This window comes from Amphiura filiformis, chromosome 7, assembly GCF_039555335.1.
Source record: "Amphiura filiformis chromosome 7, Afil_fr2py, whole genome shotgun sequence".
NCBI classification, from domain to species: Eukaryota; Metazoa; Echinodermata; class Ophiuroidea; order Amphilepidida; family Amphiuridae; genus Amphiura; species Amphiura filiformis.
Window position 1 is genome coordinate 13,662,141 of NC_092634.1, and position 22,599 is coordinate 13,684,739.

Sequence of the window (22,599 nt, forward strand, 5' to 3'; positions counted from 1 at the left end):
AATTTCCTGAAAAATGTGCTTTACAGGATCATCCCAGTAAAATTTCCTGAAATCAGGAAATTTCCTGAAGACTGGCAACACTGCTAAAGCAGGTCAACTTGAAAATCATAACAAAGTAACATTTTCATGCCACAAAAAAATTTTCCAGAAAGTGAAACTTACATGCCACAAAAATATTTTGCCTTTTATGGTTGAACAATACTTGAGATCTAATTGCATTGATTTTTGAAATATAACCTTTTATGCATCTTCCATATAATAAGGGTCTTCTTTTTTACAATATCAATCAACAATATAAATTACCCATATCGAAGATAGGAAACACAATTGTCCAAATGAAAATGGCTATTAAATAAGTGATTTAGTGTTTTTGTTTTTTTTAATTTTTGGAATTTGGTACATAAGTTCTTACCAAATAAGCAATTGATGTAAGCAATCCCTAATGTGTGCACTATGCTAGTGCGCTCTTATGCAATATCTAAAGCTTTTGAATTTGTATCTTGCAAGGGCTGTTCATAATTGTTCAATTACAATCCATAATATAACCCACAATTACTATGTAGCAATCGTACCCTCATTCATTCCCCTCTTCAACTGTGAAGGGCTTATGTGTTGTAAAAAAAAATAACACAACAAAAAAATAATGAGTATGATAATAGTGATGATCCCATCTTCATAAATCTGCAACAATATAATATTTTTTTTAGAAAATATAAACTAGTTCAGTTTGTTTAATTTCAGAGTCTCTTTCTCCGAGTTTCATCATCATCATCATCATCGTAATTTCAAACTTTTACGATTTATGATGTTCTGTACCATTAAGCGTCAGCGTGACCAACAAACTTCAAACATGTTCAATGAAAGCTCAGTTTATTATTTTTCCATCAAGTATCAAGGCAACAAGGTTTTCAATCACAGTAGCAATATTGATTATATAATCAATACTGACCGGGCTCAACTTCGAATCAGCATCCACTCGCTAGATCAATCAATCAAATCAAGAAATCAATCAATCATCGACGCTTTGAATTTCACCAATATTTGGTCTCTCAGCGGCATTCACACTGAAACCTAGGATGCTTGGATCCACAAGCTGCTTGACTTTCTTCTTTTTCATTTTGTTACCACCACTGCCATTGCCGCGATTAACCTCTTCCCAGTCACCCATGCCTGTCAGAGCTCCTTGGCCTTTACTTGGCTGACCAATCCAATTGGAATCCTGTAGTGGGGAAAAAAGAGATCACCACTAGTCATTAAGTATGTACATCAGAAAAGTAACGGGCGGCCATGAAAACCAATCTTGCTCTAATAACAAATCAGCCATGCAAATTATCAGGGAAAAATCAGGCGGCAGACATCTCATAGGGCTATCAGCATCATACATAAAGCATACTGGATTTCAATGTCATTATGAATGCATACTCTGTACAGCAGGATGGTGAAAAATAATGAATAGGTCAAATAAAAATTTGTCTCATGGAAAAGGCAAATCAATTTACTTTTTTGTAGGCTATGCTTACTCCCTAAATTGTTTGTTATTTTTGGGCTACTGTTTTTTCTGAAGCAGACAGCCAATTCTTTTTATATTTTTCTGTATGTTAAAGTAATACAAAGAAAAAAACACCAAAACATGGACGAAATACTAATGTGCTATTTGTGAATTCTAAAAGCTAAACATGCCGTCTTCTGAGACAAACCTTTTTTATTTGGCCGTAACCTCTGACCTTGTGACCAAAAAGATATTAAATCACATATGACTGGAGTAATAATACTATCATCCTCTTTTTATTGTTAATGAGTTGGCATCATTTATTTTAGATGCATGCATGCTGGACATCAGCGGTATTTGTTGAGATTTATACATGATATGCAACAGGTACAAATTTTATCATCTTTTTCAGAGAAAGTTGCAGAAAAGAAAATAGTGAAAAAACCAGTAGCTGTGAACTTTCATTTGAAAGGTAAATCTAATGCCGACAACCCCGACAAAGGGCCGACATGACACCAATGCAGGAATCAAAAGGAATCTGGACCCTACCCTCCTCAAGACTTTACCATTTAGTTGGTGAAAATGAGTCTAATATTTAGCTTGCTGAACAAAACCACAGGGTATAGACAAATCCAATTTCACGCATTCCTACACCTCAATGGCAGCCATAGCTGGGTCCCCATCGGCTCCATCTCATCTAAAATGTGAAATGATGCCGCCTTGGGAGGGTATTTTAAACTGCATTCTATCACCTGTGTTACAGGTAGACAAAAGAATGATGACAGTTTAAAACACAAAGAATCTAACATCAAATTTTAAGCGGCTTTAATCCACCCAATTGAGCAGTCACAACACCAGTTTGGTGCTGCGGGACCCAGTAATGGCCGACCAAATCCTAACCATGACTTGGCTCGTTGGATTTGTCTATATCTTTACCCAATGAGATGCTGTGAATCTTCAACCAAACAAATAATCGCAAAAGTGACTCTTTGACTAATCTTTACCTTCATGTAAATTGTTATACGTTTTACATAGATTCAGCACTCACAAATCAGGTGAATTTTGACCCAATAATTTTTTCTTGTGATGAATATTTTGGACAGAAGGTGAATCTTTGCCTAAAAGTAATTTTTGAAGAGTGAACCAATATTGAGGAGGGAAGGCTCAATACTCCCTTTGAAGCCTGCACAAGTGCACTGAAATTCCCACTCCATAATTCAGATAAATTCATAATCATCAGCTACTTATAACAACATTGAACATATATGTATGACTTATAAGAAGTCGACATGTAGAACCTGGTGTGAATTAAGGTCCATATGAGTAAAGCAAATTAAGAAAAAAACCATACAACAGGTGCGTATGTGTAACCATCGGCAAATGAGGATGTGAAATTTTTTTTACTACCCAACTGTGTACACACATTTGATGTTTTTTGTTTGTTTTTTGTTTCTCTTAGAGTGAATGTGGTTAAGGGCGGACTCACCATACACAGGCAATCAGCGTTCACTAGCTACACAAGTTAATGCTTTTTTATGGCTTTTACATAAAAACACTAGGAACCTTGGATGTCCATGGTAGTTGTGGATGTCCATGGTTCCTGTGCGTCCAATGTTGTACATAGATCTCTCCTGTGTCCTCATTTGCTGGTGTTTACAAACTCCCACCCACACACATAAAAAATCCGACACTGATATTCACCATTTCATTGCCAAAATAATACAATTAAACCTCTATACATTCAACATATACTTGTATACCCTCATTACACATGTATGCATGCACACCCTGCACGCATTGACCCCACAAGTAGGAATATGTACCTTGTGTTGACTTTTAGATTTAAAACCCAAGAACTTTTAAAATATCTTGGCAGTATATCAGGTTGAGTGGGGAGTTTAGCTTTATTCTGTAATTATTTGCATACAAATATATAAATTAGGAACATTCCTGGAAAAAATGCGTAATCCAGTAAGTTCATTCCCAGATACACTTTGTACTGTAATTTGGAGGGAGATGTTGGAATTTGGAGGGAAATTTGTCTACCCCATGTAAGAAATATATTTTAGATTATGGAAAAATTTGCTGTACTTCAAGTGAAATTTGGTTTATCTTACCAGGAAAGAAACATTTTTTTTCCAGTCCTGATTAGGAAAATATACTGGCAGGATTTAAAAGTCTCCACAAGGAATGACATATATACGTACACACACCCTACACAAAACAGCACAGACAACAAAGCAAAGAGAATACGTACGGACACATAGACCTTCTTTTTTTTTTATATTATTTTTGCGTATCACTACAGCCAAATGTGTTGCCTGTAGAGACTACAGGGTGCTGACATGCCACCACACACTATTAAAGCACTGTTTATGCACTGTCAGTTGATATCCCTGTCCCTGGGTACCTATGGATGTCAGGGACTTTTCGGTATGTTAGCCATGGATTTGACAATTTTTTGCCCGGGTGGGTCAGGCGAATGCCTGGATTTGTTGTGAGTTCACACTGGTCAAAGATCTTGGACGGGAGTTTGGCAGTTATTGGGCCGGGTTTTGCTAAGGAGATGGCATTTCACCTGCTAAGAACAGGGGCCAGGGCAACTAGTGCTGGATTGCCTGGGCTTGCTAACGAGGTATCCTATCTGTTGGCCGTGTAATGCATAAGGTTGGGCATTGTGCAGAGGAAGGTCAGTTTGTAGCCCATTGCCCGGCTAGCAGAGGGTTGGGACTTGGCCGGAATTTGACACATATATCTTGCCCTGTAAGTTTAATATTCCAAGTGCCAGACCCGGCGATCCTAGGAACCCAGGGGTTGGGATATGAACTGACAAATTCATATAATGCAATTATATTAAGGAGAAACAAACCTGAACTATAATCAACTTTGACATGCCAACACACACACACAAAATATCACTATCAATGCTATATGCATTTGTCAGTTGATGTCCCAGCTGCTGGTACTCCAAGATATAGTCGGGAAATTTCTGCATGTTAACATTCCAAAAATGCGCTCAAGTGCAAGTCCCAGCCTTCCCCGGGTTTGGGACATCAACTAGGAAGTGCAAATAATGCAATTTATGTACTAGTCAACAAATTAAATTCTCAAACAAATCCTGATATGGTTGAAAAACATTCATGTACTTTTGCATAGGATATCCTGACTAAAATCCCCTCAAATCAGGAAATTTCCTTGGTATGACTTTTGGAATTCACAGATCTTTTCAAACTATAATGGTAATTTAATAGTATCTGACAACAGTGAACTGGTGCTGGCTAGCTAAGACACTAATATATTATGCCATGCACTTGATGGAGATATGAACTAGAAGCTACCATGTAAACATACAATGCATGTTAAACAACTTCATAGGAGGAAAGACTACCAGTTTGAACTGAAGCCCACAAGGTATACATGAACATGGAAATGGAATGACCCAATGTAAGGGACCAAACCAAAGGATCGATTAGTCTTATAAATGAACAAAACTAGTTTCATTAGGGGGGTTAAAAATGTCAATATTTATCCTATGCTCTAAAAAATTTCTTTGGACTTACTTCCAGTTTTTTTACATAGGGGAAGTATCTGAAACAAAACTAGTTACTAAGACAAAAAAAAAAAAGGTTTGTCTCAAAGCTCACAAGTGGTTTGAAAACAAATGCGAAATGCGATTTTTTTTTTATTCCCGACTTGGTATTTTTATGGTATTTAGAGAAAAAATCTCGTGATTTTACAAATGCGCGCGCAAGCTTTGAGTCAAACCTTTTCTTTTTGCCTAATCTACACCAAGATAAAACTAGTTGTGTTTATATGACTTCAATCTTTTGAGATGATTCCTTACAGAGTTTCAATATCATTTGTTGACTAGTACAGCATATACGACAGGTAGCATCCAGCAAACATATTGGGATAACAACATTTCACCTAATTAGGCAAGTGCAATTTAAAAACAGTTGGTTCAACTAAATGCATTATTAATGACACGCTGATGCAACTTGTTATTAAATCACCCAGCAGTACATTTCTATATATTTCTGCAAGATACTGATGAAAAATATGTATCAAAATCAAAAAAGAAAAGAAAAACAGAAAGAAAAAAAAAAGATAATTTGGACCTACATCCTAACGGGGATTATTCAATTAATCCTGTTTGACATTAAAATGGATAACCCTGATGATTTAGAATAGATATTCCTGTAGGCTATAAAACATTCCTGATGTTCACTGGTTCCGGTGTTTCTATTTTAAAAGCCTGTAGTAATCAGAATTATGCCAAATTTGATGTGAATTTGGATGTGTTAGATAGGAATCACTGACCCCTTCCAAGTCAAAAATAAATTCTGAAGAAGAAACTGGATTGAGTTGACTAATCCCTGGTAAGGATAAAATATAATCAGCAGGGATCGGGGAGTGTAATCATCACCTTTTGTATTAGGCAGATATTAGCTGAATAACTGGTTGGAATAGACACGTCTTGACTCATTCGCTGCTGTAAATGTATTCTGTATAAAGATACAATTTATGGGCGCATATAAGTCTTGCTCCTCATTAGGTATTAGAAATATCACTGGTAACGTAATCAAAAAAAAGAAGAAAAAAAAGGAAAGTTTGAGTTCTCATGTTCTGGATACGCAACAATAAATGGCAGCTGTATAACGCTTATTTCTGAGCCCATGTAAATCTTGCTTTTTCTGAGCCCATGTAAATCTTGCTTTTTCTGAGCCCACGTAAGTCTTGCTTTAGGTGTTTCAAAGATATTCCTAAACTGAATCATATAAGTAAATAAAGTTCACAAATCTGGGTACATTACACTGCAAACAAGGGAAAAAACAACAATTTTCTGGTAAGAAATTACTTGGGGAAGAACTCTGTATGTAATTGGACATCTTACAGAAAGAATGAAGGATACCTTTTTGGATGATTTTGAAAATTAATATAAACACATGGGAAAAAGAGAGTTCCTATTTGTTGGAGTGCTCATAACTTTGAGTACAATTAATACAAAGCAATGAATTTGATATGAACGTTCGGAGCAATTTGTCAGCTGCTATACAGTATGATACCACACTTGTGTCAAACACAATCAGAATGATCAAGAAATTAACAAGTGCGCATAGAATGAAAGATTCTTATACACGGATTTAGGGTTCTATACCGGAAGTCAATTTGTGCCGAAATTCCTTCCCACAATGCAATATGCGTATTGCATAACAAAGAATATTGATTAACCTCCGAAATGTATCTATTGTTATGCAAAGCGCTTATTGCATTGTGGGAAGGAATTTCAGCACAAATTGACTTCTGGTAGAGAAGCCCCTAAATCCGCGTATTGATCGATGACATACACTGACTGCCTCTCACTTTAGGTATGTAGGAACATCTTATGCTATGCAATTTCACACTGCATAATCTGCTTGAATTACCAACTTTTCGAATTGCACCAAGCTCTGTTCATGCATTGACTTCTTCCTCATTCCGATATGAATTTACACACATGTGATATCATACTTTTTCTACCAACATTGTTCGCATCATGTTTATTGCTTTCAATTATTGTGATTAAAGTTAGACCACTCTAACACGTAGGGACTTTTTTTTTAAATGTGCTTAGAATCCCAGTTTAGATTTAATCTTGATTAATAAACACATCCATATTTCCAGAAAAAATATATAAATTGGCAAGAAATTAATTATAACAGTGTGCACTCTTCAAATACTGGATTAGTGAAAAAAAAGTTTAAAAAAAATAACTTTGGTCAATAAATCAACTTAAATTCATGACTGAAGCGTAAAAATACTGAAACAAGAAACAATTGTAACAAGAGAAAATTTGGACTTGTTTCATGAAATAAGAATTGAAATACATTTATCCCAAGTAAAAGAACAACAAAGCAAACGTTTTGCAAATATCACGACAGAAAGAAAATGCAACACAAGTTTTGCATTCTTTTTCATCAATGGACCAGAACAATTCAGAATAATAATTATAATAAAATTCACCACTACAACTGTGTATAAGGCAAGCCTATTTACAAAGTTCCCTCCTAACTGTTTTTTTACATAGAGTACAATACGGAATCATACATTTTGCTTAACTGAAGATATTTTGAAAACAATAAAGAGCATTTAACTATTTTTTATGAACTGGTACATATTTAAGATAATAATACTTCATTAAAAATCACATTGAAGGGGATATAGGTTACTTCAAAAACCTGGTCTCCAAAATGTATAGGATAAGGGACTTGATGAAGTTTACTCTAGGATTAAGTTACTAAGCAACAAAGATAGTCAGTCTACTAAGAGTAGACCATACAGAATTTAAAGCAATTCAATTTGTGAACTTGTAATGATAAAACAACAATAAAAAGTCCAACTGGGCTTGTAATGGGAAAACATTGTGATGTAAACATGAAACAAAATTCTGATAAAACAAATTCAAGTTGATCCAGTTAGCTTAAAACATTAATAATGAATGACCAACAGTAAAGAGACAAGACAATTATATTAGTAGTTAATGGGAATAGGGAATTGGGTTTCAGGCAATTTGCTCTTGCAGTTTCTTTGTTTAATTTAAAATAAGGAGTTAGTTCACCAATGGAAAACCCAAAATTTGTGTTAAACTTGTTCTCACCATCTCTCTCTGTTTGCGTTGCTGCTCCCTTTGCCTATTGCGTCTCTCTAAGAATTGTCGGGCAAACTCTGCTGTATCGCGTGATTCTCCAAGGTACATCTTTACGTAGTCGTGGACCTCGTAAGGTGATTCGACGTCTTGCAGGAATGATATGAATGTTGGGACTGTTGAGGTAAAAATTACAGGTTAACTGTTTTATGTTGCACACCAGACCACAGAGCATATAGACTCTGTTTAGCACTGTGCATAGTACTCTTATTCTTTGCATAATACATCAAGAATAGCCTAACTCTGGCATTTTTCAGGCAAGTTCCAAAATTAAATGATTATTGGCATCTGGTATGAGTGTTGGTTCACTTCACAAGGTAGTGAGTGATACATGTGTGTATTTTGCTGGTGTTAATATCGAAAAGTATGCGTAAAGTTTATCGCGCATAATGTTGTTGTTGTTGGCACCTTTGACGGCACAACTGAACTTGTGTGGTACCGATTATACTTGGCCTGTATAACTAGCACAAAGCATTCCACATGGATTTCACGAAAAATATTAATATGCCCCCTTGCAAACATAGCAGCACCTGGACTCTCCTAGATTAGCCTCTGTGCTGAAAACATCTCACTAGTCCATATGAATTTTGTAATGAGAGTTTTGACCATCTACCCATTACCCACAATGCATAGCGATAGGATTAAAACTTCCATTATAATTATTTTCATCTGCTGAGCTATTATCATATGTACATTATGATGAATTTCAATCTTAAATTAATACATAACGGGCTACGGGCAAACCATTGATTGTGTAATGTAGAACACTCACTGTCTACTGAAGAGGCCATTCCTTGAAGCATGTACTCGCACCATTGGGTAAACTCGTCTGACGGCATGTTACTTTGAAACAACTTGCGAACAGTTTCCTGTATGAAAGGACAAGACGCACAATTAACAAAACCAAATTGGATTCAAATAATATACCAAACAACTCTCCCTTACTATAGTATTCTGTTCTTTTATGCACTCCGTATTGGACTAATTGGCTAATATTTGGTAAACCCTTTTCTTTTCATTGGGAAGCAAATTGTGCCCTCCAAATCTCAAAATCATCCTGGAATGAGCTTCCTAGATTGAACATTGGGCTATTCCATTTGAAATCCATACACCCTCTATGGAAGACATGACCTTAATCTCCCAGGGTGTAGATTTCAAATGGAGTCACCCATTCAAGTAACGCCATTTGAAATCCATGCGTGTAGAAGATTAAGGCCATGTCTTCCATAGGGGGTGTATGGATTTCAACTGGAATAGCCCAATGTTCAATGTAGGAAGCTCATTCCAGGAAAAAAATTTGAATTTCAAATGGAATAGCATCCCCCACCCCATGCCTGGGTATCATAACATACCTCCTCTTTTGCTGATCTTGACTTGTTGGCATTGGTTTGCTGCTGCTGCTGCTGTTGTTGCTGCTGTTGTTGTCTCTGTTGTTGCTGTTGAATGGCGGACGGAGCTGTGCCTCGTAGAGCCGGAAAATTAGCATTATTACTACTAGAAAGAATGCAATGCACAAAGAAGTCGGCATCAATGATATGTAGTAAACTGGATACAGCCCTTTTTTAAACCCATATTGTAACTGAACATGCAAACAATTGGTGTAGCTCATACTCTTGATTATTGCATGTATATTATAAATAGCATCTATTGATCATAGCAGATTGTTGATATAAAACTTGCCCCTTCAACAAAAGTCCTAGATTCAAGTCCCACTACCGCATTTATATGGCAACATTCTTTAAATAGCGGTCTGCCAATTTGGCACTGTTTATTGCGAAAACACGGAAGTTGGGTTCTGATTGGCTAATTGCATCACATCACATCATCATCACATCGGCACCTCATTCGCCAATCAAGCTGCGTAGCAACACATGACCTAGTTCTATGTATGTGATAATCAGGAAGGACAGTTGAACACCGCTGAAGGACCTTGCTGAATACTATAGTTATATGCACCCACATGCATATGAATATTCTTCGGAGTGGGCAAACTTAAGGTATAAATAATAAAACATTTACATGTTGAATAGAGAAAAATGTTGATACACAAACCAACAACAGTCAAAAGTGATATTGTAAACTGAATTTTGTGCCAATATAAGATGCCAGTATTATAGGGCAAGTGGTTTGCACAATGAAACTTACTTTGTTTTTAATACTGGATTGGTGCTATCCCTTGCGCATTCGTCCCAGAATCCCATGGGAGCCTTAGTGGTCTGTGGGTTACTCCAGGTGCTAGGGCCTTCATTGCCCCAGCTCATGGCAGCGTTGGAGTTCCCACTGCCCCATACTCCTGATGCAGCTGATGCCATTGATAGACTCTGTACATAATGGAATAAGACAAAATTAAATGTTTACAAAAAAGGTAAAATCATAGATGAACTATTTTTCAGCTTCAACAAAAGGAAGTGACATGACTAAAATGATAATCCAATGTTGGGTATTCGTTAGTGTGCATGGAAATGCAGCCATACCGAGTTGTCCAATTGACCAATTTCGGTAAATCCAGAAAGCCTTTGCTATTGGACCACAACATAAGCCATGCTGATGTGCACATTGTTACAGCTGACTACGCTGAACTACGCAGTAACATTGTTCGTTAATGGTGTGCGCATCGGCATGTATGTAGGGGTCCAATTGCAAAGGTTTTTCAGATATATCGAAATGGTCAATTTAGGAAATTTACCAGATCACTGTGGGCAGTCTGAAAAAGTGAAAAAGATGCACAAGAATTCTTTCATTCTAATGCTGCCCATAAAATGGATTTGTAGCCATTCATAATTGGGCTATTATAGTTGAAAACCATACACCCCCAATGGGAGACATGATCTTTATCTCCCCCACAGGGAGTGTGAATTTCAAATGTGAGATTAAGGTCATGTCTTTCATAGGGGGTGTATGTATTTCAAGGGGAATAGCCCAATACTTACAGGTTGTGCTTTGACCTGTTGTTTATTCCTTTCCATCTGTTGTCTAGCCTGCTCCTCTTGAATTTCTCTAAGTGATTTGGTGGGACCGCTTACACTCACAGGTATTCTGAAAAGATTTTAAAAAAGTTGGGGTTTAAAATAAGAACTTGCCACTCCATACACAACTCTCCCTTGTATCATGTCTCATCGCACTATAATTTGCTGGCCATTATGTATTCCAATGCTCATAAATGACCTGTTCGTTACAGCAAAAAATACCTCGGGCCTGCCATACTAGTGCTCACAATCAGTCGCAACATTTTGATCACCGATTCTCAGTCATTGCATCTGACAATATTTATTTGATTTGTTTACTACTTACCCCTGGTTAGGACTTCCCCATCCAGGTCTACTTTGCGTTTGCTGCTGCTGTTGTTGCTGTTGCTGCTGTAACTGAGCTAACTGCCGCTGACGTTGCTGAGAAACAAATGCACCAAAACAATGGTGGATAAAAGAGTGTTGCAGTTTGTATTTCTGTGGTCTTGCAAAGTGTACCTTAGTATATTAATGTTCAAATTAGAAAGTAAAGGAGTATTTCATGATCCAAGCATCTTCTTTTTATGTCATATCTCAGTAGATATCCACGAAAAATAGCTTATTCCCAAAATTTCAGTTGATTCCAATTTTGTATTTGCGAGTTATGCATGATTATGTGTATTACACTGCTCCATAGGTAATGTGTTGTAATTTCGTTCTGGTGTACCAGAATGTAATTCAAATTGCTAAACGAATAAATCTGCAAGAAATTTCTGTACATAAACATTATGTAGCCAGAGGTTTCTAGTGGTATAACAATCTCAACTTTTTTTGAGAAAAGTGGGGGGGGGGGGAATGATGCTGTGGATCACAAAATGCCCTTTTAATAATAAATTTATAAGTAATGTTCAATCTGTAACATATTCATAGGATTGGACATTATGGCATAGATCATTACCATTTTCGTTAAGTATATGCAACCATTCTGCATTTGCAATTAATTTAATGCATGTTGTAAGCTCTCCACTGAAAAGGGTCATACCAACAAAATCTCTTGCCAATGACCCATCACTTTCTTCCCCATTATCAGTTGAATATATGTGATGTGATCAAGCAAAATCAGACGGAAATTGGAAATACTGATTTTCAGATATAGCCAAACAAAGGAAATACTTTCTTTTGTTGCCTATTGTTTTGCTTTTTGTTTATGCCCAACTTCAGACTGATTTTGCTTGATCACACCACATATAATGATTCTGTCTTTATATTCTTTCTTTAAGAGTAAGCATCACTTCCAAGTAAGGTGATATTTATCTAAAATTATTTGCTATGAATGGGCATATATGGCTTACCTCATCTCGTTCTCTTTCCTCTTGCTGCGCTTGTAGTTGTTGGATTTGTGCTAGTGTTGGTGAACCACCACCACCACTACTACTGGTGGTTGGAGTTGTGCTTGTGGTAACTGTACTTTGACCCCACATGGCTGTACTAGGAAGCTGTATGGAAGACAAATTAAAGCAGAAAGGGTTAGAATATCAGCAGGAATCCGTCAATCGATTCACAAAAAAGTTAACAATTTCCTGCAAAAAATCCTAAGCAAGATGTAATGACCCGCTAGTGATTGTTTAACTGAGATTTTTTCTGAAATACAGGTGCAAGGAGTAGTTGTGTAGAGCAATAACTCGACACAAGACCATTGGCATAGTCAGGCCAAGTCAGCCCCCACCCACCCCAAAATCATCATGGACTGTCAGCACATCACAGATTATCAGTACACAACGGTCCACGGGGCAGTAGGTACAATATTCCAGGGGAATAACCAAACTACAGATTAACAAATTTGGCCAAAATCTGCGATGTGCTTCTTCCCTTACGCCTGTTTCAGGCCAAAATCTGTGAGATGCTTCTTCCTGTTCGCCTGTTTCAGTCCAAAATTTGCAAGATAATTTGACAGTTCAAATGTCTTTCTCATTTCCCATAAGAGAATGTATTGCAACACTAAAACTAGATTGATGATGTTTGAAATAATTGATATTCGACACAACATATTAATTAAGTACCTTTGACTGCTGCTGTTGCTGCTGCTGTAGTCTTCTAAGGGCTTCTTGCTGTTGCTGACGCTGTAAGTCTTGCTGGCGTTGTAATTCTTGTTGCCTAAGTAATAAAGTTTATTTCAATACATGTAAATACAGGATTAAGTTATCAAACATGAAATTTAATATTTGGCAACATTCCAAAAGTTAAATATTGCTGACAGCCATTTTCTACATTTTACTACATAAGAACATTTTATTCTAGATGAATTTACATACTTCGGTGTGTAGCGTTGTAAATAAAAATAGTTGTGATAATTATCTTTGTCTTTTCGGTCTCAATCATGTTAGGTCAGTTAATAAATCCATGACAATTTACAGACAAGATGGTTGTCAACACCAGCTTATATTTGTTATAACAACAATATAAAGCTACATGACCAATGGGCTATTCCTGTTGAAATCCATACACCTCTATGGAAGACATGACCTTAATCTCCCACACTGGGAGTATGAATTTCAAACCAAAGTACCAGAATGGGGGACTCCATTTGAAATCTGCACCCCCTGTGTGGAAAATTAAGGTGATGTCTTCTATAGTGGGTGTATGGATTTCAACTGTTATAGCCTAATACTGCATGACCAATGCCTACCTTATTATTTCTTGTTGTCTTCTCTCGCTATCTTTCCTCTCTTGTTCCTGTCTCAGCTTCTCCTGCTCCTCTCTAGCCCTTCTCTGTGCAGCTTCTTCTTGTGCCCTTCTTGCAACATCCTCCTCTAGCGATCTCCTTGCAGCAGCAGCCTCGTCTTGTGCCCTACGATTGGCTTCTTCTTGAGCTCGTCTGCTGGCTTCTTCCTGTGCCTTTCTTGATGATTCCTCTTGTTGACGACGGAGCTCTTCTTGCCTCTGTGATTCAAATTGAAAATTTAAAACTGAATTTATGGATGTTCTGTAAAATGATTGTGGGACTAGATCTATATGAGACTTTGAGATTACCCTTCCTTAATGTGAGTAAGACACCAGAAGAGTGAGCATTGATTGGCTATTAAATGAGGCCACTATAATATTTTGCTTAATTCATAAATTACAATGTATGCTTCAGAAGCAATCACTCATTAATAAGCATATTATACGCATTTTACGTTTACAATATGATAGTGTAGAAAAATAATCAAGGATATCCACGGTTGGTGGTGTCCACAGTTATCCCGAGTGTATCAACATTTGTGTCCTTATTTGAAATGCACACACCCATATGCAAATTGCACTTCATTCACAAGCTTTACCTTTCCTGATAACAAACAAACAAGTATCATGACATCACTGGACGGGAAAAACCTCATATGTACTTTTGGCCCTTGAACATGGATAAAGCCTTGAAGGTGTAGACTTTATATTGAAGAGGTTGCTTCATCCATGTTTAAGGGCCAAAAGTACATGCAGGAAACACCTCATATTTACTTTTGGCCCTTGAACATGGATAAAGCCTTATTGAATGGTTTGCTTCATCCATGTTCAAGGGCAAAAAGTGCATACGAGTTTTTTCCCGCCCAGTGACGATAATAATCTTATAGAATTTACCTGTTGTTCCATCCGTCTCTGCTCTTCTTGTCGTCGTTCTTCATCAGCCCGTTGTAGGTCTTCAAGTCGTCTAATTTCTTCCTGCCTCTTCAGATCATCTTGCCTCCTAATTTGGTAAAGAAAGACAAATTTCAATTGTACACCAAGCAAGTAAGGTGATAAGACTTGCGGCTACATGATATGGAAAACACTATGTTAGTTTTAAACTAAGTGCACCTGGAACACTAACTTGCATGGTGGTAGGTAGTCCAACTGACCTTTTCGGTAAATCCCATAATTCTTTGCGGTTAGACCCGAGATGTCATCATGCAGATGTGCACATCGTTACCACACACATCACAGCTTTCAAATGTGCAGTAACGATGTTCGCCAAACGAATTATTGGATTTACCGAAATGGTCAATCCTCTGCATGCAAATTGAGTTATTGCTACTATAGAAAAATTATATAATTTGTGTACATCGTGGAACATACTCTTTGCGTGGCTGTGCGTAGTAAGCTCCACGAGGTACACAAATTACATAATTCTTCTATAGTTATCGTTCTTCTAACAGTATAGTAACACTTTGCACACTGGAGACTATCAGTAAATCTACAGGTTGTTTTTCTCATATTACAGCAAAATATAATGTGAACAGTCTAAGGTTAAGTAACTTCACTGATCAAGAAGGATTATGCCTCAAAAGGTACAGTTAGTACAATTAAATCTTTAAAACTTCAAACTTAATATGCTTATAACAGAATAAGGCCTAATGATTACACATCACTGAAAATACAATCATCAAGAATGAATGAGATAGTATGAATTTGAAAAAATGTTTCAGAATTCAAGAATTGGTCTGAGCAGTTTATCCTGGTTATCAACAATGTACCAAAGACAGAGTTAACATGCAGCAGTGCCACTTTAACAACACCTCTAGTTGACATTGGTGTACAGTACTGTACCTTGAACATTTATATCTAATTGTGTGTGAACCAGCTACATTTGATAACTTGAGTTCAACCTTTGTATCACCACTATAAAGATACCTTTAAACACCTCTTGAGAAATGAATTGTGGCACAAAATAGTACTCTATCAACAATTCCCATGGTATTTCTCAGTACAGTAGAAGATCACGATAACAATGAGATTTCTAAGTGTAGGACGTACTGCACGTTACGCCTTACTGGGGATTCATTTCATCAATTTGAGCTGCAATCAGATGCTTACAAGTCAAACAATATCATCTTGCAGTATAGAGGAATGTGCAGAATTAAACGGGAATCTAAATTGACTCGCATTAATCAGTGCTAATAGATCCCTTGTACACTAGGTTCTCAAAAAGATCCCCAGTTTGTGTTAATTATTAATTCAAAACAAGGGACAAACAAGTAGTGAACTATATACTATACATTCCAAACTGTGCTTTCTTTGAGAAAAGAAATCACCCCACTCTAAACCATCTGTATAAGGAATGGTGGACTTACGTGGGCTCATTATCACCTAGTGAGCGATATGTTGCGTGATCCGTTACTTCCAATTTACTCCCACTGCACAATGATAAGGATGGAGTTACATATACAACTTTTTCTCACCCAATAAATCAAGAGGTGGGGATACATGCATTTTGTTGTTGAGTTTATAAACTTTTTATCAATCATCAGACTACTTCTATCTAATGTTGGTACATTTCTCATAATGACAGACCTGCGAAGTAGCAAGCATTCACAGACTTTCCCAAACTATCTTTAAGGCCAGGATTTAGTCCAACATTTTTGTGTGTGTTTCCCATTGCAATAAACAAGGTTACACTTTGGGTTTTCCACTACAATTTTCTGCTCCAATATTCCAGTTGAAATTCATACACCCCCTATGGAAGACTTAACCTTAATTTCTCACACAAGGAGTGTAAATTTCATGAGGTTACCTAAATGGGGGACTCCATTTGAAATCTACACCCCCTGTATGGGAGATAAAGGTCATGTCTTCCATAGGGGTGTATGGACTTAAACAGGAATAGCACAATGATTCCCTTATTTGGAGCTTTGTTCTTCTCAAAGTTATGTCACTATGGCAACATGTCTCGCGACAAATTTGCTGATTGGTTCGAAAGAGCAAAACGTTGAACTATATACCAGCCTTAAGAGATCAAACCAATCTAAACTTTGCATAGCCATGTGATGCATTACCTTTGATTCCAAAAATCTATGAAATAAAATGTAGAACGAAGTCAACACTTTGCCTATCAAATTCAATATAATATAAGCAACTTGAATTCATATACTGTATTTCCTATATTAAATGCCCCATTTTCCATGAAAAAAGCATCAATGTCCATGCCGTATCATGTGAGTAAGCTTAAAACTGCATGTTTGCTGGACGTCAATCACAAAATTGCATGAACAAAACCAATTGTTAACTTATACTTCCATCCAGTTCATTGCCAAATTATAAAAGAATTTTAATTTAAAGAACTATTTTTGCAATTTAGTAGTGATAATGTTCTGATAAGTCACAGCGAATGAACGGTGGCCCGCCCTTTGACCCAGAAATTGTATATTTCACCCCAATGGTTACATATTGATTTGGTGTCTAATAAATGCCCCCCTGGGAAATGTAACCCCCTTCCCCCACATCATTTAATAGAGGAAATACAGTAATTATTGCTATGCACAGCTAGCCCAGATCAGAAAGAGACCTGTAGTAGAAATTCAACATTAAAGAAAAACATCCTCTGGCAACGCAATCAGATTTTTTTTTTAAATTCTTCCATCTGGCATACTGTCCATTTGGACACTACATTTACTATGCATATAAGGATGATTTTGTTGCTAGTCTTTGTTGATACAAAAAGAAAAACAAAAGGAGAAAGATTCCAGGGTTTACTTTGGCTTTACCTTTCATCTTCCATTTTCTTCATATCTTCTTGTCTTTTAGAATCCTCTTCTCTCCTCTTTTGCTCTTCTTTTCTTAAGACCTCCTGCTGCCTTCGCATCTCTTCCAACCTTTGACGTTCTTCTTCAGCTGCCTGTTCAACCTGTTTTCTATGCTCCTCTGCCTTGCGCAGACGCTCCAACTCACGAAACTTTCTCTCCTGTATCAACAAAAGATCACTAAGTTTAGCAACTATTGGCAATGAACAATGGCAATGGGATATTCCAGTTGAAATCCATACACCCCCTGTGGAAGACATGACCTTAATCTCCCACACAGAGGGTGAAGATTTCAAATTGAGTCACCCATTCAGGTAAGCCCATTTGAAATTCACACTACCTGTGTGAAAATTAAGGTCATGTCTTCCATATAGGGTGTATGGATTTCAACTGGAATAGCCCAATATCAAGATCTTACTTCTTCTGGAGTGACTGGTATTGTGCAAAATAATCTCTCCATTTTCCGCTTAAAATTCCAAGTGACGTTGCCTTTGATAAAGATCCTGCTAGGATCAAAAGCTCAGGCCCCCCAAAACTTGGAATTTTACTAAACATGCTATTTTTGTGGATAAGCAGTTTCCAACATCTCACTTTTAACTTTTAAAATTCCAAGGAACATATTTTTTTGGGCAAAATGGGTATACACTTGCAAAATATTGATTTGTCTTGTCCCCTTTGGGTTATGACTAAACCACTGTATGAACATGCAGTTTCTGTAACCATTAAGTTACATCTCCAAATCATACCATATCAAATTTCTTGTGGATTTTGTCTTGGAAACCTAATTATTCTTAGCCATATTCAAATTTCATCTACAATACTACTAGAGTCAGGGATAAAATTTTAGAGAGAATCCACAAATTAATTTTCAGAGAGATTCTTGTTACAAACTTTGTGTGAATCAAAAGTACATAACATCGCAAGAATCAAAATGAATCCAAAAAAAATTCCTTTACAGGAATCAAGATTAATTCTTGCACTCTTGCAAAAAAAATTCCATCCCTGGCACTGTTAGAGACATACCTCTTCAATGATTTCTTTTGCCATGGACGGATCCCAAAAGCCAATGTCCCATTCACCTGTAAATAGACATTTAAATTTATACATGTAAGAATAATAATTATGCTTCCTTTTTTTGTTTTAATTCTTCTTTAACTATGTTTGGAAAATCATTCAGTGGATAAAACAAGTAATCCTCTGTTCTTCCATGAGGCCCAGAATACTTAGTAAAACTGCCCCAAAACTAGATGTACATTCACACTTACTTCATCTTATCAAATAATAAACTTAGGCTACAAACTTATTAATGAAATGTTTACCTATAAGAATCTTAAAATAAAATTATGTTATTTTTCTTCTTCATTTCAAATTGTCTAACTTGACAAACAAGTGACCATTGTACAGTCATACACTCACTTCTATCCTTTTGTGGTACACCCCACATGGAGATATTTTCCATGACTGAACTACTAACATCTTTACCGACCACTCCTGGTTGATTAGCACCCTGTGTTATTGAGGCTGCTGCAGCTGCTGCAGCCGCAAGTGCTGCCTGGGAGTGACTAGGAATGCTGGGTGGGTGATCACCTGAGCCTGGAGGCCCTTCACCTGTAAGGGAAACAAAATCAACATGCAAATTGTTACAAGTGTTATAATGCTAGTATAAAAATATGCTTATGAACACCATATGGCAAAGTAAACTCGGGTTCACAAACTCAGGTTCATCAATAACGGAACAAATTTGTATCGGTAAAGCAAACTCAAATTCACGCAAACTCAGATTCATCAATAACAAACAAATTTGTATCGGTAAAGCAAACTCAGGTTCACACAACCTCAGGTTCATCAATAACGAACAAATTTGTATCAGTAAAGCAAACTCAGTTTCATGCAACCTCAGGTTCATCAATAACAAACAAATTTGTATCCGTAAAGCAAACTCCGGTTCTTCAATAACGAACAAATTTGTATCGGCAAAGCAAACTCAGGTTCACGCAAACTCAGGTTCATGCATTATTATGTTTTCAGAATCTTAGTCCCTATACTTTGTACAGAGCTGAAGAGTCCGATTTTTTCACACACTTGGACTCAAAATACAAAACTTGGACTGTATTCAATCATATCAGCCCAATTGGGTGCAATACTCTTTGTGAGATTTAATATTGCTATATCATTACTAACTACAATCTACACCCAATTGGGCACCATACTCACCAAGATCTGGCAACACTGGCAACAACCAAACTAAAAACTGATTTGGCTGTGTGTGTGAACTGCAGTGCAGCAGGGACATAAATCCCAGTGGATTTCTAACTCAAAAATCATTTGTTTTAGAAATTAAAGTAGAAAAAGATGACAGCCAGTGTTTTGAGCTGTAATATTTCAAGATTGTTCATGTTTTTAGAGTTGCGTAGAATGCATGAGCAGGGAGTCAAGGCCAAGGTAAGTAAGCTTACATTTCAATTTAAGCTTATTTTGGAAATGGGACATGCATGCTTATTATGTGCTTGCAATTGGCATTGTGTGAAGCTAGAAAGGTAGCTTTATTCTATTTATTTCTAGAGATGATTAGACAACACAAATCACAAAGTTTAGCCTCAAGGCTTAGTCTAGGCTAGGCCTTCATCAGCCCAATGGCAATGTCTCTGTTAGTGTTAGTTCTAACTGCTAGGGCTGGCCTATATGCAGCCGCCAGGACCAGGTCTATAAATATGTACGGGTGGGAGCAATTGAATATAAAACTCATGCATATAAATCAGCTAGGCCTGAATTTAAGTCCAAGCCTAGTCTTAGGCCTAGATGCTGATTTCATACCTTCTACCGCTTGCCGTTTCATCATGCCGCTTGTACTTTTTTGCAACAGTGCAACTGCAAGCGGAGCGGCCCCCCCTGAACGGCAGCAACATGAATAAAGCCAATGTTGCTGCTCAGCACTGACATACAGAAATCATTTAATGTTCTCAACTTCTCATACGGTATGTCAGAGCGAGTGCGACGCAGCTCCCGAGTTGACTTGAAATTGAATTCAACTCCTAGACTTCGCGATCTGTCGCTTTGGGCAAACTGGTAGAGTGATTGATATCTCGGCTTGCTGGTAACCATAGCTGGTGCGACTGCACAGTGCAGTAAAATCATTGTAAGAGCAACAAAGCGGCAGGAAAGTATGAAACCAGCATAGTTTGCACAGGTGTCAGTCTCTTTAGACTCTACTGCTAGCATTGGTAAATCTTTCAAATATTGCAACTGCACGGAATGTTACCAGCACTGTATTTTGCTGGCCATGAACTTGGAAGCTGCATGCCTTCAATTTCAAACCTAGTAGAGTTCTACGATAAACACAAACTAATTTTCCATAAAGAAATTCAAGACAAATAAAGATTCTGAAAACATAATAATGATAAAATTGATGAGTTTCACCCAATACTACAAATTAATTGGTCTCGCTATGAGTTTTAAAATATTGGACTCGACTACGCCTCGTCCAATATTTTAAAACTCATAGCTCGACCAATTAATTTGTAGTATTGGGTTCAAACCATCCAATTTTATATCAAACTCGGGTTCATCAATAACGAAAAAATTTGTACCCGTTAAGCAAACTCAGGTTCATCAATAACAAATTTGTATCGGTAAAGCAAACTCAGGTTCATCAATAAAGAACAAATTTGTATCGGCAAAGCAAACTCAGGTTCACGCAAACTCGGGTTCATCAATAACGAACAAATTTGCACCCGTAAAGCAAACTCAGGTTCATCAATAACAAATTTGTATCGGTAAAGCAAACTCAGGTTCATCAATAACTAAACAACTTCACCAGCGGGCTCTATAGGTTAGGGGTGAGCTACACCGCCAACCGCCTGTCAAACGTAGCTACAACCCTATTATCAGAATAACATGACTCCATCTCTATTACATAGCATGGCATTGCAAATCTGAAAAAAAATTACATCATTGCTCTACTAACCTGCCATTGATAATTGCTGTAGACTTTGATACTGCTGTTGCTGTTTAAGCAAGAGTTGATGTTGCTGTTGCAATGTGATTAATTGCTGTCTCAGTATCTGCTGCTGGGTCGGAGTCAAGGTTTGACCACGCTGGACTAACTCTGTATAGATTCGACCTGCATGGACCCTGTGAATAAAAAAGAATCAACAATGCCATTTTTTATTCCTGTATAACAGGTTATTTTCCAACAGGAAAAATTTTTGTTTTGTTTGAGGATATACCTGGTACTTTTTGACACTGGTCGGTCTGGCCTTTACTTTTAAAAAGTCTGACAATTGGTTTACTAGCACTAATGTAACTGCTAATAACCAACAGACTGACATTTAACCTGCCCAACAGCAAACTTACCTGCCAGTAACCGTGTGAGGTATTAAGGGACATTCCTCCTGATATCCACTGAAGCATGACCCCATTAGAATGTCAGTCCATACTCCCATTTATTATATGCTTGGCAAAAGCATATAATTTTAATAATCAAGATGCATCAACCACAACAAAACAAATACTATTCACCATGATTTCAAATTAATTTTCAACATATTAGATTTAATCATAGTTCACTTGGACAAAAAACGTATACAGGTGGATGGACCTTTCAAGTAGGGTCACGGGCGGGCGGGCGGATGGACCTTTCAAATAGGTTTGGTCGGTATTATGCTGTTTGGATTCACTGACAGAAAGTACACTATAGTGTAAGGTAGCCATCTATGATCTACAGGTTATTGATTAATGCTGCTTCGGTGGCCCAAATGTATTTGTTCATTATTGAATAAAAATTTTGTATATATGTAAGTATTGCTGAAAATGCAACAATAGTGAAGAGGGCAAAAGACTAGGCAAACTTCATATTCATTCAGATCTGTGAGGCTTTTTGTGTGGATATTAAATAGGTACTTCCATTATTTTCATCCATATACTGCTTTGTACCTGCACTGGGATTCTTTT

At 37.1% G+C, this 22,599-nt stretch overlaps 1 protein-coding gene across 1 annotated transcript in view; it reads right to left on the reverse strand.

Moving 5' to 3' along the window:
- Nucleotides 1–383: 383 nt before the first annotated feature.
- Nucleotides 384–22,599, reverse strand: part of LOC140157658 (uncharacterized) — a 56,072-nt gene continuing 33,856 nt past the window's right edge. Inside the window, exons 12-27 of the mRNA XM_072180899.1 lie at nucleotides 21,614–21,780; nucleotides 19,066–19,257; nucleotides 18,673–18,728; nucleotides 17,614–17,810; nucleotides 16,204–16,266; nucleotides 14,735–14,840; nucleotides 13,806–14,059; nucleotides 13,180–13,273; nucleotides 12,472–12,615; nucleotides 11,466–11,560; nucleotides 11,105–11,210; nucleotides 10,320–10,495; nucleotides 9,527–9,668; nucleotides 8,947–9,043; nucleotides 8,127–8,290; nucleotides 384–1,219 (exon numbers count right to left, since the gene is read on the reverse strand). Coding sequence (XP_072037000.1) covers nucleotides 1,010–1,219; nucleotides 8,127–8,290; nucleotides 8,947–9,043; nucleotides 9,527–9,668; nucleotides 10,320–10,495; nucleotides 11,105–11,210; nucleotides 11,466–11,560; nucleotides 12,472–12,615; nucleotides 13,180–13,273; nucleotides 13,806–14,059; nucleotides 14,735–14,840; nucleotides 16,204–16,266; nucleotides 17,614–17,810; nucleotides 18,673–18,728; nucleotides 19,066–19,257; nucleotides 21,614–21,780 — 2,263 coding nt within the window. The 3' untranslated portion in view covers nucleotides 384–1,009. The remainder of the gene's footprint in view (nucleotides 1,220–8,126; nucleotides 8,291–8,946; nucleotides 9,044–9,526; nucleotides 9,669–10,319; nucleotides 10,496–11,104; nucleotides 11,211–11,465; nucleotides 11,561–12,471; nucleotides 12,616–13,179; nucleotides 13,274–13,805; nucleotides 14,060–14,734; nucleotides 14,841–16,203; nucleotides 16,267–17,613; nucleotides 17,811–18,672; nucleotides 18,729–19,065; nucleotides 19,258–21,613; nucleotides 21,781–22,599) is intronic.